The 14,325-nt window shown below is 38.6% G+C and overlaps 2 protein-coding genes across 3 annotated transcripts; one reads left to right on the plus strand and one right to left on the minus strand.

The window, feature by feature from the left end:
* The first annotated feature begins 118 nt into the window (after nt 1-118).
* On the plus strand, nt 119-9,226 carry LOC5519400. The gene is made up of 10 exons (XM_032364161.2): nt 119-600; nt 1,023-1,962; nt 2,590-2,882; nt 3,313-3,627; nt 4,022-4,171; nt 5,567-5,993; nt 6,670-6,807; nt 6,939-7,069; nt 7,221-7,460; nt 7,983-9,226. The coding sequence occupies exons 1-10, from the start codon at nt 244-246 to the stop codon at nt 8,193-8,195; spliced, it is 3,204 nt and encodes a 1,067-aa protein (XP_032220052.2). The 5' UTR covers nt 119-243; the 3' UTR covers nt 8,196-9,226.
* Nucleotides 7,621-14,319, minus strand: LOC5519363 (kinetochore-associated protein DSN1 homolog). 2 transcript variants are annotated; one of them, XM_032364162.2, is made up of 12 exons: nt 14,246-14,316; nt 13,793-13,823; nt 13,580-13,621; nt 13,147-13,285; nt 12,655-12,728; nt 12,295-12,364; nt 11,956-12,040; nt 10,902-10,967; nt 10,574-10,645; nt 9,847-9,997; nt 9,495-9,582; nt 7,621-9,424 (listed from the first exon to the last, which is right to left on the minus strand). In XM_032364162.2, the coding sequence occupies exons 1-12, from the start codon at nt 14,269-14,271 to the stop codon at nt 9,345-9,347; spliced, it is 924 nt and encodes a 307-aa protein (XP_032220053.1). In that variant the 5' UTR covers nt 14,272-14,316; the 3' UTR covers nt 7,621-9,344. The 2 variants fall into 2 exon arrangements, with proteins under 2 accessions (XP_032220053.1, XP_032220054.1); XM_032364163.2 differs by lacking the exons at nt 7,621-9,424; nt 9,495-9,582; nt 9,847-9,997; nt 10,574-10,645 and having other exon boundaries at nt 10,947-11,675; nt 14,246-14,319.
* Nucleotides 14,320-14,325: the final 6 nt, after the last annotated feature.

The following is a 14,325-nucleotide window of genomic DNA, read 5'->3' on the forward strand; positions in this document are numbered from 1 at the left end:
GAATTCCGACCCCGAAACCGCATCCTGACCGTCATGCATTGAGCGGCGTCTGGGTGCGAGACTGGAGCATCAGCCTTTTGCCACTGAAATTCCTTCTTTCCCGTTTCTGGGTTTCCTGTGGTCCATCCCCAATCCTTCTCTGCCAGGAGTTTTCAAAATGGCGGGCCAAATACTTCTTTCAAGCATCTGATTCTTTTAGCACTTCCATTCCCAAAGTAGCTAGAAGCACAAAGTTTTCTTAACATGAAGTATTGTCCCGAGACGGTTCTTGTGCAGTCTGCGTTCGTCTTTGCATCGAGAAAACAAGACTTGGCAAAAGTTTCTCGAGGTTGCACTTCGCAGATCCGCGACGTTATCGCCAACACTGTCAATGAAGTGTCCAACGGGCTTAGCTATAACGGATCAAAACGAACTCTTCTTCCTGCGGAACTCAGTGCATTGCATTTCAAGTTACACGCGTGGATTTACTCTATATGGAAGAGTCAATATGGGATTCCGTGTTCGCGGTATTTCAGCGAGTTCCCCCAGTTGCCCTCTTACAACACCGCTTGCTATGTAGCTGTCGTAAAAGCAGTGCATTGGGAGAATCTTATGATTGAGGTAAGACTGAGGACTCTTGTCGATTGTCTAGTCACATGACCATTCTGTTTGAAAGTGGAAAAAAAGCAAAGTTAATCAGGCACGTACACAGGGGGTGCGCACCACCACTTGGCAGACAAAAAGTGGGTCATTTCTTATTGAAAAATCTTCAAATTCTATGCTTTTTCCATATGATACCTATGACTGCGCACCCCCCCCCCCCTAGCCAATTCTGTGTACGTGCCTGTTAGTAGAATTGCAATGACATTTAAGATGGAGAATATATCTAGATATTACTGTTGAGTTGCCATGTGATCATAAAATGATGCTGACACCAAAACATTGCTTGCTTATTTAGTTTTGGAGTCATGAGTTGGGCCTCACTTTAAGTGTGTTTGAGGGGCATAAAAGAGCTAACAGCACTAAATACCATTTGCTTACAGAGTCTTCTTTCCTGCCCTAAGTACCACCACACCATCTGCCTTCAAGAAATTGTCTCCACAATAATACAAGAACCTGACCAAGAGGATTTCAAGCTGTTCACTGAATTGTTCAAGATATTCCTTTCTGCATCAACCATTAACATAACTATTGTTGACAGTGATGATGGCGATGATAATTGTGAAAATGGTGATAGTGTTGTTGATGATAGAGAGCCTTATAGTACTGCAATTATACTTCTGAATGCGCTAAAAACAATGAGAAAAAAGATTGAATGTCCAGGTTTACAGATGGACATTGTCATATCCATAATTGAACTAATCAGCAATCTTGTTTTTGGATCTAATGTGAAAGGTGAAAATGATACAGCCAAGTCATCTATAAACATTCCTGGTAATTTTGAGAAGATTGGGTTTTTAGACAACTTTCCATCATCTGAGCAAATAAAAAAAATGGGACTTGATGAACTCAGTAATTTGCATTCAAGAATATGTTTTGACGTTGGACTTCAAGAAACAAGAGAGGTCTCAAATATATCAGAAGAAAGAGCTACCAAATCCCCAAAGGTTGTCATGCCTGCATTAACTAAGAAAGCAAAAGTAATGGTTATTACCCTTTTAGAACTACTCTATGAGCTTTTTACAAAAGTGTGGAGTGAGACCTTCCATTGGTCTGCTAGTTGTCATGGTGATGAATGCATTCATGAGATGGCTTCACATTCATTGCACCCACTTCACCAATGGATAATTAGACTCGTAACATCTTTGCACAGACTTAAGAAAGTCAATGTTTGTGACGATGTGATGGGACTTTTACTGAGAGGTCTTGGTGCATATGTTGAACAGTTTGCGACTTCATTGGACAAGGAGGTCATAGCTGGAGTTTCTAGCTGTTCTTGTGATTTGAATGAAGGATGCATGGAGGAGTTCACAGAAAATCCTGGTAGGAAAAACTATTTGTCTTTAACATTGACGTTTTTAGATTCAATTTCCAGCCACTAATGGGGTAAGTACTGTACTACAGGCTCAAAGAAACTAGCTGGAAATCGAGCCTAAGCTTTATTCTAATCATAACATTTTTTTTAAAAATTGTAATGTTATTAATGTATTGTTGACTCTATGCCTGGCAACCCCTGTTCTTTCTGTGTGTTTGTCTTGCCTTATAGCCTTGTCTAAAATAATAAAAAAAGATATCTGCCCTTTCTTTCCTTTTCTTTATAAAAGTAATAATGATAATAATGTCAAATAAATCCTCTTGCAGCTTATGTAGTTGAATTAAAGAATTAATGACTGACTGAATGACTGTTATACGTGTTGACAAAAATGATACTATTTACATACTAGTTATTGAGTGACATGATTATAAGAAATGTTCTAAAGTTCTGTGGGATTATTATTGAAAATACGTTCGCATAAGGGGCATAATAGACATTAGATCCGCCACTGAATGATGTGGTTGTCTAATCACTGGATAACCCTTGATTTTATTATACATTTTGTTTCTCCTGAGCTACCTCGTGAGATCTAGGTCTCAATGTATGACTTACATCAGGAATTCCTTTCTTTTAAGTTGTCTCCTCCTCTGCTCAGTTTCCATCTACCAGAGACCAGTTCCTGGATGCTGTGTGGAGAGTGTGGGAGCATTTGGAAGGTTATGAAAGCAGCATGGATTGGTTATTGACTGCTGAGGAGTTCTACAGCGAGAGAGAATGGTTGGATTGCATCAAGACCTGTGCACTTGACATCTGTAACAAGCAGCATGCTATCATGATGATTGACATTCTCTGTCTTCACTGGCAGTTGATTGACAGCTGTAATGGTGACACTGCGATTTCTTTCAATATATATGAGGACATCAGGGATGTGAGTTTTTGTTACAGTTGAGCCCTGCTCTAAGGACACCCTCTTATAAGGGCACCTTGTTATTCAGGACAGATATAATTCATTAAAAGAATGATCCATACAATTTTTGTAATAAATAACCTGCTTAACAAGTTTTTGGAATTAGAAAGTGGCCTTTTTCACAGGGTCCCAGAATTATAAATTCTCTTCTGAGGGTCTTCCACAGTAAAAGCACTACCAAGCTATCAAAATTAAAAGTTAAAACCCAAACAACCCTGCCCAGAATCTCCAGCTTCACTCATTTGGTAATGTTCTGGCCAGAAAGAGACAGTAGGTACAAGTTATAACTGCAAAGTATGAGAAATGAAAAAAATACTTGAGTTTGCAGGTGATTAGCAAGGATTCCAGAAGGATGTCTTATTTATTTAACTCACTCTTCCAAATGTTTCAGGTATTCAAGAAACTCTTCAACCAACTACCAGAAGCAGATCAAGCCGAGTTGATAGAATACACCTACAGCATGTCAATGTCCTTGGCAAGGGATCTACAGCTCATTTCAGTTTTGATTCACCCTTTGCACATTGACACAGACACAAAAAGACTGCAAAGTGAGATAAGGGTGACTTTTAACAGGCTTGTTGATGATGAAGAGTTTACAAGAACATTGAATGCTATTGCAAGTCTTGCTCTTGTTTCACCCAAGCTTGTCCTGTCAAGTGCTATGATGACAGCTATCCAGTATGGAAGAGTGCAAATTATTGGCAAAGTAAGATGTGTTTCAGTGTACTGTGAACTGAGATGTAGAAAATTTTAAAGTATCCAGTGCTTGCTGCTAGAACCTAGAGAAATGTATCAGTCACTTGGGTAATACTTAAAGCTGCGTTGTTACCAGTTTACTTCCGTTTGATTACATAACAATCTCCAATGATTTTTAACAGAAATCGCAAAAAATACTTTGGAATTGTGAAAGCAGTACGATGTCTATTGGAAGTTTCTTAGAGGGTGTGATTGAAAATTTAGAGTAGATGGCCTAGTAAATAGTGCTGATTCTAATAGATTCTTTTGTCTCTTATCGGTTGAGGTTTCCTTTGGCCCTCCGGAAGTAAACTGACGACAATGCAGCTTTATTAGCAATTTGATAAGAGACTTGAATCTTGTAGGTTCTCCAGAGACTGCCGATCTTGTCCCAGCTTCCCTCTCCACTTGCCAATCATCCACTGCTTTGCAGCATTCTACATGACCAAGCTGCAGGTCTGAAATCTCCTCAGGAAATTAGCAATCTCATCAGCTTTGTATCATTGCTACTGGAGGTGAGGGTAAAGTAGGAATGTTTATCTACATCAATTCCACAACTCATAGTTTTGGATATTTGGATACTATTTGGATTCAAGGTACAATATAAAAGAAATTTTAAAAATTTATCACCCTCTTTGCAAAATGCATTATTGAATGACAAAAGGTGAAAATCGTACAGTATATCTAATACCCTAAGGAAAAAGTGTGTGGCATCTCTCACGGAGAAATGGAGGAACTAGAAAACTAAAGAACCACATGAATGACAATCCCTAGCTAAAAGGGGGTACCGGGAAAGGTTTCCACTTTTTAATGATTAGGCAAAGAGAAGCTGCAATTCAACGATTTTTCTTAGGGAGAGAAAGCACTCGCAAATCTGCCATTTTGGAGCTCTCCACAGAGACCCAAAAAGTATTTCTAAGTCACAGCCAAAAGCACCATTGGCGTCCAGAACTTAGTGGTTTTCAAACAAATCACATTTAATGTTTAGGCCAAAAAAATAATAAAGCACAATGTTGACAGGATATCACTTTTTGAAGACTTTTGTTTGCGTTTAGATACTTAAATATTAGATTAAACTATAGAGTAAAAACTGATTCTAAACCACTTTCAACTTCATTTGTTATTAGATTCAGTTCTGATATCCTGTTGGTCCATGTTTTCTTCTTTAATATGACAAAACAAATCTCAACCTTAGCTGATCATAAGTAATTATAACTTACATAAAGCCACATACCTTCTTATCACATTTACAGAAAATAGGATGGAACTCACCACCAAAAATACCACCAAAAATCAAGACCAGGCTGATGAAGCAAGGATTCGTGCTTTTCAATTCCCAAACAAAAACTTTGATTGCATTTGACTTGAATGTCGAAGTGCGAACTCCCATTAATTTCCCACCAAACACTCTGAACACAGGGTCCCCAATAAGGTAGAGAAAATTAAAGTTAATATTTTGGGCGTAGTTTTTAGCATAGCATTATGATGTAACCTTTTTTTTTATCAGATCAGATAGTGGCTCTAATGTCTTGTGTGAATTATAAACGTAAATGTTTCACTGGTACTCACTAGTACAATATATTAGGTATAGGTGAAGGGATAGGAAGATGTGATGTGCTGCTGATGTACCTCATCTGGCAACAAGCCTGATCATTGTGTTATTAGCAAGTTTCTTTTGCTTCATTGGACAAACCAAAATTATACTTATTTGAGAAATATGCTATATATACATTGTCTCATCATAATGCTTTTTCTCTATAATTTTTTTAAGAATAAAATAAATATCTTCTAGTCCCAAATGCAGTAGTTGACAATCACTGGCAGAGCTGAAAAATAAAATAAATAAATAAATAAATAAAAAAAACTGTAACCAATAGTTCCTTGTCTAATTCTTAATTTCTTTTTGTCAGCCATTCATCCCTGATGCAATCCGTACAACCCACAAGCCATTGCTGTCTGTTTCCCACTTGATCAGGGCCTGTGCCATGCCGTACCTTGGTCGCCATGACAACAAAAATGGGATATCCTCCTCGACTGCTCTCCTTCTTCTTAAGTCATCGCTAGAGTCCATTCAACCTGACATGGCAGCCTATGGCTCATTCCTTCAGCTAGACCTTATACCCATAATCCTTTACTTGAGCAAGATGCTGCATGGATGCAAGGTAACCTGGGAAGGCCTCACCCCAGTCCCCACTCCTTCAGAGATTTTACGGACAAGAAGCATGGTAGTGGAAGTGCTGAGTGTTGCTATAGCAACAGCTGTGAAGGTCCAGGAGTGTGGCATGGTGGATTTACAGACCCGTGTTCAGTGGCTTTGTTCAAAAGTGAAACTTTTGGGTAAGTCCTGCAATACACATTTTTATCATGCTAGAATTGCATGATAATTAAGTTTATTATGAAATAGAGGTTATAATCAAATTTGGTGTTACTGAATATTTCTACCAGGAAATCTGTAAGTCATTCCTCAATACGTTTTCCAGCTGGTCCTTGCAGTTCTATTAACTATGTTAAAGCGAATGTAATTCTGGGGTTCTTTTCTTGGCGTACATACATGAAATATTTCTAGGCCTGTACTCAGGATTTTTCTTTGGGGGGTGTGAGATACGAAAAAGTGGACCTAATTGTTCCGGGAGGGGGGTTAGAAGTTGGGTGTTTTCTGATAAAAATATGACCAAACCTGAAAGAACAAAATAAGATATTTTTTATGCCATTGCATTATCTGATAAATTGGCTTCCAAAAAAGGTTTGACTTTAAGATTTTTGCTTATGCTTTATAGTTTTGTCGACATGAAACTTGTCTATTGCGAACCGGAAGTGGGGTTTCTGCCGTTGGTGGGGGAGGGGGGGGGGAGGGTGTGAACGCACCCCCTGTTTACAGGCCTGTATTTCCAAGCAAATTCAACATGATAATGCTGGGGTAAACTGTACTTAAATATATTAGCATGACAGGGGGCCTCAATAGGTCTTTAAAACTGTGCCACAATTTTGACCATCCATTACAAACCCATTTCAGACTGGACTGTTTATCTCCACATGATACCCCTGATTGAGGCCACAGGACTCCAGACCACGCCCATCAGTGTGCCGGCACCCATGATTGACATGTTTAAGTTGTCTGTGCAATGGACACCCCAACCATGCAGTGACTATGGTAGGAAAGAAAATTATAAAACTATCTTTTAATGTATCATTTTATCTTCTGTGACATTCCTTAGATAAGTTTAAACTATGTGGGTACATCTGTAATGATAATGGATGTTCTTTTTTTCATTGCCCATGAAGACCCCATCCTGGCGCTATTCGAGTGTGTATCTGTGTCATACTCCATTGCTCAACAAATAGGGGAAGCTTTACAAGAGAAGGCACTTCCTGAATGCTGCAGTGTTGAGGGTCTAACTTATTGTTTGGTCAAGGTATTACATTCATTACAAAGTCCATTTTATTTTTGACCACCTATCTATCTGCTGGGTGCACAGTAGCATGTCTCATATACCATACAAGTATGTTAAACAGTCATCGGGTATACACCATAATGTTTGACTCTCATTTCATGGGACTATCTAGGTGATGTCGCATTACAGTGTGGGTGAGGTCCAGCGTGCTGTGACCACATGCAATCTGATGCTACAGCAAGCCACGCCCAGGGTGCCAGTCAGCACCACCCTGTCACACATACTCCGTGATGTAGTCATCAGGGTGGCTAGCCAATACTGTTCTGCCTGGGCCACCCCTGGGATTGTGGGTCATGTGATCAAGCATTATGTCTCAATTGTCAAGGATCTGTGCGCCAAGGCTGTGAGCGATGTAGGTTGTGAGTAGATGCCAGAGCTGTCAGGGCTCTATACCCTATTTACCTGCATATAATGCACACTTTTTTACTACCAAAACTTAAAAAACGGGGTGCATATCATAAGAGGAACCCATTGTTCTCAGTATGATAAAAATTATATATAACTAGGAATAATTGCTTTTAGTACAATTTATTGGTTGCTTGTCTAATAGCAGCAAGTAGTAAAATTTGCCTTGTTGGACACCTGGATGACCAGAGATAACATAGATAATCTAGCAGGAACTATTTGAAAACCTATTTTAATAAAGGATAGGCTGGTTTTCACAAGGGCACAAGCGCAAGCACCAATGCCAATGCAACACAAGTGAGAATCAGTCTAACGCAAGCACAAGGAAATCAATAGGTTCTCTTGTGCTTGGATATCTGTGAGAATCGGGAAATTACTGTTGTTGCTCTTGTGACCAAGTGAAAAACAATCTTGTGCCTTTGGCCTCAGTAGAGAAACACAAGATTAACCATCATTTTTGTCGTTTTAGCAACAAGAAAAAGATGACATACTAGGCCTTGTTATCCAAGGCACCTGTCAAGTGATGCATCATCTCCATGACGATGTGGCACACCCACTCTTTGTCCTTTTGTTAGATTTGGTCACCATGGTTACCCCAATGATTGACATTCATGACAGTGTTGCTAGGATACCGCAAGAGGTGTACAGAGACACCATTTTGCAGAAGCTAAAAATGCTGTAACACAGTCATCTAGTAGATTTGGTCACCTTGGTTACCCAAATAAATGATATTCATGACAGTGTTGCTAGGCTACCACAAGAGGTGTACAAGGACACCATTTTGCAGAAGCTAAAAATTCTGTAACAGGCATTTTTTTACTTTACAAAATAACTTTATATTAGAGTGTGCCTACACTACTGTTTATACAGAAAAACTGATAAATGACTACTGTATCAAGTATCTAAAACTAGATTTATGGAAAATGTTAAACAGCAGGTACTCCTCTAAAGGGGCACAACTTGTCACAATTACTCAACAACTTTGGCATAAGAGGAGATGGAAGCAAGGCCTTTGAATCCCACGAGTCTTTGTTCTCTTGATACACCTATTTCAATGAGTGTTGTCAGTGCAAACAACAAATGGCAGTTCCAATACCTAAAGCCGCATCTTCACCAGTTTACTTCTGGAGATCCGACAGAAACCTCAACCGTTAAAAGACAAAAGAGTCTATTAGAATCTGAGATATTTAACACGCCATCCGCTCTAAACTATCAATCACATCCTCAAAGAAACTTCCAATAGACACACTGCTTTCAATATTTTGAAATATTTTTCGCGTTTTCCATCGGACATTGTTATGTAATCGGCTGGAAGGAAACTGGTGACAATGCAGCTTTAAGATGATTAGTGATCTCCAGTGATATCGGAGCCATACATTGATGGCCTTAAATTGAATTATCATGATTGACCCACATTTTCCTGCATTGATGAAACATAATGCAACCATGGTACCTTTTGGTTGTAGCATTGTCATAAGAAAACCAACATTTGCCTTAGCAGCTTAGCACTGTGACACCAAGGACAAGTTTTGACCTTAGCATGGCAGAAGAAAAACATGAAACTCCATGCACAAACTTTGTGTAACTTGACGTAGCATAACCCCTTTTTAAGAGAACCTGTGGTTTAGGTCCACTTAGGCTATCTATTCTACACTATATAATTTACAGTTTCAGAAAAAAAAATCAATAAATTTACACAGAAATGTGTTGAAATAGAGTGATTGTATCACCTCACACTAGGTAATAGATGGCTTACATTTCCACTAAAATATGTCTACTTCCATCTATTTATACATGAAAAGGGAGACATGGGAACACAAGACTAAGGTGTCTATTTGGGCAGGTTGAGGCGACTGCTAATCAAACTCATAGGGCTCCCGAGTTCCTCAATTTGCTTGAGCGATTTCACACCTAGAAATAACAGAGAGTGTCAGAAGCACTGCTTAAGGTGGATGTTAAAAGTCCTGTTTGTCAAGCTTACCAAGAGAGCTGCTCTGATCATCTATGAATGATGCAACAACATCTTTGTACTCCTTCAGCGATCCCACTGTTTGAACCAAAGAGCTCACCTGCAAAGCAAAAAATGTTTCCGATGTTTAATTAGGACTGGGTAACTATAGCCTGGGTATCAGGTGATTTTTTACTAAAAAGGGGGGTGGATATCCACCACCTGTATCTGCCCCTGGTTATTTGAAGCACCCAGATTATGGATGTTTATCTAATGGAAATTGTTTCTAATCCCAAAAATCCCAGGCAAAGATTTCAACACAAAACAATTTGTCTGCCAAACCCATCCTAATTAACATTTCTAGGGTAGATATATTTAGCAGTACCTGCAGTGTCTGCTTTTGTTTTAATGCTTCCATTCTCTCCACCATGTGTTTCAGTGAGGGCTTTCCAGAGAGGAGTTGGTGTTGCTCAACAGATAGGAAGTCTGGGATGAAATCTTTGGTTTTGTTGGCCTCTATTTCTTCTTGGGCCTCCCTGCATCCCAGAGAAAAAAAAAAGTTAAGGAGAGCAGTCAATAGACTGTGTTTTTTTTTTCTGTCATGACCAGATGCATTACCCATATGGCCTATGGGGATGAGGCCAAGATTTAGCACATTTTTGACAAACTACCTTTCTTTAAGTCTTTTGCAAGAGAATACTTTGGCACTCCCCCCAAGGTAAAGGGGGGTACTCAAGACAGTATGATGGGGGTCAAACTTCTCTTGGGACAAGGGGCGGTGTTAATAAATTTAAAGTTCTTTCTAGTGAAATTTTTGGGGTGGTAAGTTTCTATTATTTAGGGGGGGTTTAACTCGGTCATGTTAAAATTCTAGTGAATTTGCCTATGGTGTGCAGTTACAAAACACAACAAAAAATATCCCTTTCTAATGCCATAAAATACAGTTACGAAACACAACAAAAATATATCCTCTTCTGGGGCAATAAAATTTCTGTTGAACTGTTTTTTTGTCTTGTTCACAAAAGAGAAACCCAGAGAAACTAAACAAATCTCCTCACCGTCAATCAGATCAGTTTACTATTACATGTCAACAGAAAAATTCCAAAGCTTACTTGCTTATCTGTTTAGCCTGTTCCTGGTGACTCTCAAGAAGCTGATCCCAGTCCTCACTCTCTTGTCTAAGTCTGGCCATCATATGTGAAAACATAACAATTAATCTGTACAAATGTGCAGTGGGAACCTTAAACTGTTAAACCTCATGCCTCTAAAGTTATTATAAATGTAAAATATTACATGTATGGTGAACATGCTTCAGCCCATCGAGGTACTACTAGTAGAAACAGCACTAAAGGGCAAGAAATGGCCCTGTTACATGCCCCAGCATATGATAGATACTAGCCTGAGTATCAGACTCTCAGGGGAAGGGGACCAGATACTTACCTAGTAGACACAGCACTGCAGATCTGGGCCTCTTCTTCCAGTGTTTGTGTAGCATGTTCTTCAGCTCTGAACAAAATCATGTTCAGTTACCTAAAGCCCTGGCCAAATGAGGACACACATGTTCTCCATGCGCATGTTTCCTTGATGTTTTCCAGTTTGGCAACCATGGAAACATTGTTGTATGACACAAATTTTGTGTCCAGGGCACAAAAAATGTTTGCACAGCAAGGGAGAAACATTTAATGTTTCCAAGCACGTGGAAACATTGTTTCCCGAATGTATCCTTGTTTGGCCAAGCAAGGCAACATTTTCTAGGCTTGTTGCCTGGCAACGCGCTGTACCAAATCAAAATGGCAGACAAAGATGTCATTGTTGTGCAGAAAAGGCCAAAAAAGGTAAAGGCACTGGACAGACAAAGAAATAGAGCATTTGATTATGTCTTACAAGTCTAGAAAATGTCTATGGGACATTCAAACAAAGAATATATGTAAAGAGACAGAAAGAAGGTAGAATATGTGGGGATAGAGGAGGAGATGAAGAAATTTACTATCACTTGTGTTGAGTTCAAGGTGAAATGGAAGGGGCCATATTTGTTTACATATTGCCAATGTCAAACATTTAACAGACAGTGCCCATGGGCCAGGCTCTGCAGAGAAAACATGTTTCCCGATGTTTTGCAAGCGTTTGGCCACCCTCGGCAATGTTTCCGGCAACCTGTGTCCTCGTTTGGCCAGGGCGTTACTGGTACCCTTGCTTTGGACTGTAATTAAGTGTCTGTAATAGCATTTAATTTAACAATAGGTTAGTCGGTAGATGCTGTGCACAAGAGTCAGAGCAACGAGGAATCATAATAATCCTGCTTAATAAATCTATCAGTACCTACTCTTGTTCATCAGATATCTGTCGTTAGGGAATTGTAATAATTCCACTAAATTCTATCAATACTTACTCTTGTTCATCAGATATCTGTAGCCTGCGTCACTCAGGCTAGCTATCTGCTGTATGAGTTTATTAATGATTTATAATAATTCCACTAAAGTCTATCAATACTTACTCTTGTTCATCAGCTGTCTGCTGTATGAGTTTATTAATTTCACAGTCGTCAACTGCCTCTTTCAATTGCTTAAATACGCTAATAGCTAGAAGAAAATAATAATAAGCAATCATATTTCCAATAAAATGGCAAGAATAGAGTATCTTGGAGGACCCTTCTAAGTTATCATTTTTTGGTAGTTAGACTATCTTTAGTGCATCATCATATGTCAATAAATACGATAAATACAATGGGGCCAAACTTCAAAGTGGTTCTAAGCACAATATTAGTTTACTAGTGAATTTGCATGGGACACAACATTTAGTCTGGTTACAATATTAGACCATAAAACATACTGACCTTCCTCATTGAAGTTTGGTATATCTGAATCCACATCACTTGAGTCACCCTCTAATTTATCAATTACAAGCTGAAATAAAAAAGGATTCCATCAAGCTCTCAATTGATTACTGCTAATTAAAAGTTATCTTGCAAACTTTCTAAGCGGAGTTAAAGAAGGAAAACTCAATCAAAGAAGGCAACACATCAAAACTTCGATCAGTAACCCATAAGACAAACTCCACTCAAATTTTTTTTGTGCAAAAGTATTGACCAGACTATCATCTAGTTTTAGCCATTGTAGTGTTTGGGTTGAGCTGATAAATCTTGATTTTGTTCTGACGATTTGACCTTGATGTTTCCTTAGGACTTTGTCGATACCTGCAGACTTGCTTTGACAAGCAGCGAGAGCTTGTGTTCCAGTGGTAAGTCTGCTGGGATATCCTTGCAAAGATCTGTTTGGAACAAGAAGATCGTCAACTGGGCAGTCTCTCCCAATTGAATGGTTGTCTTTTGATTCAAATGCCTACTTAACAGAAGGACTACGGACAAAGAAGTAGTGGGAGGGCCTCACTTTGAAATATATTTCATGCAAATACCTAGAGCTTTCTGCAGTTTTCTATATTCTATGAATTCTCACTAATGATTTCTAACAGCTGAATTACCTTCTGGCTTCTGTCATTCAAAATTCTGTGAACCATAGTAGTTGCCCTGACGTCAACATAACTACTCTGTTTCACAAAGGTGAACAACATACCATCTCAACCTTGCCTTGATTTATAGCTATTCTTATCAATGTTCATCTCCCACAATCCATTTAGTAAATAAAAAATATAAATGGGTGCTCTAATGTGTTATGAGTACGGTAAGCACCTGGTTTATAGGTTTTGACAGGTGACTTGGTAGTCAAAAGTGATTTTCTATCATTCCGTCCTCTGACAAAACTTGATCTTCTTCTTTTGGTCTTCTTTGCTGATGCAGATTTCCGCGTACTTAAATTTACAGTTGCTGTCTGCAAATATCAAACCATTTTAGTATTGTTCAATAGAGTTGTTCGATGGAATGCATTCTATCATGGTCAGGTTGGCATCGTTAGCCAATAAGGGTGTAAGACTGATTTATATGGGCTTTACTGATCCACAAAGAAATGTTTTACAGTGACATCAGTGTTTTTCAATTAATGTGATCTTTGAACCCTGATTGGCGGACCTTTTTTAAACTATGTCCTGGAAAAATTGAAGGGTGTAAGTAAGCGTTTGTGAGGATTAAACAAACAGGGATTGATTATCATTAATGCTATACCAACCTTGGCTCGACGACTCTTTTTAGTAAATTGAAAGCCATCATCCTTTTAATGAACAAAAAAAATAAGATATCATACTACAGAGAATGAATCATACATACTTTTGGCCATGTCAAAGGAACCAAATCGCTCCATTTAATTTGGATTTAAAAGTGTAAACACATAGACTGTATTCTATTGAATAATTGCTGAAGGGCAGGGTTTTGATCAACGCACCTTGTGTTCTTCTGATGTTCTTCTTACCTTCCTACAATTAACAGAAAAGATGGATAAAACTATAATAAGTAGATTAAGTATAATTATTCATACACACTTCATGTGTTGTAGGCGACAATATCAAAAAGAAATTGACGTGGAGAACCAGGCCTCCGGAAAAATCGGCCAAAAATATAACATTTATGAAGTGTTTTCTGATGTAAATGATATCGCTGTAAAGATCAAAGAACCAATACTTGAGACTAGTTCAAATGCAGTTGAGATCGTTGACTCGTTTGTTGTAAACGAGAACTGTTTTCAAACTTATTCAGCATCATTATTTAGATACCATTAGGAAGTGTAACAAGCAAAAAAAACACTAAATGCAACAGTAAGATATATACATGGCAACCAAAGCTTGTTAAATAAGGATATAAAAGCGTTGAATACCAATCGAGGTAAATAAAAACACACCTTGGAGGACTTGTGGCGTCCGCCATCTTGAATTTAGCGCGCTAAAAATAACATGCGCGCGCATGAATAACCTTTATCTC

This window comes from Nematostella vectensis, chromosome 8 (assembly GCF_932526225.1).
Source record: "Nematostella vectensis chromosome 8, jaNemVect1.1, whole genome shotgun sequence".
Lineage (NCBI taxonomy): Eukaryota > Metazoa > Cnidaria > Anthozoa > Actiniaria > Edwardsiidae > Nematostella > Nematostella vectensis.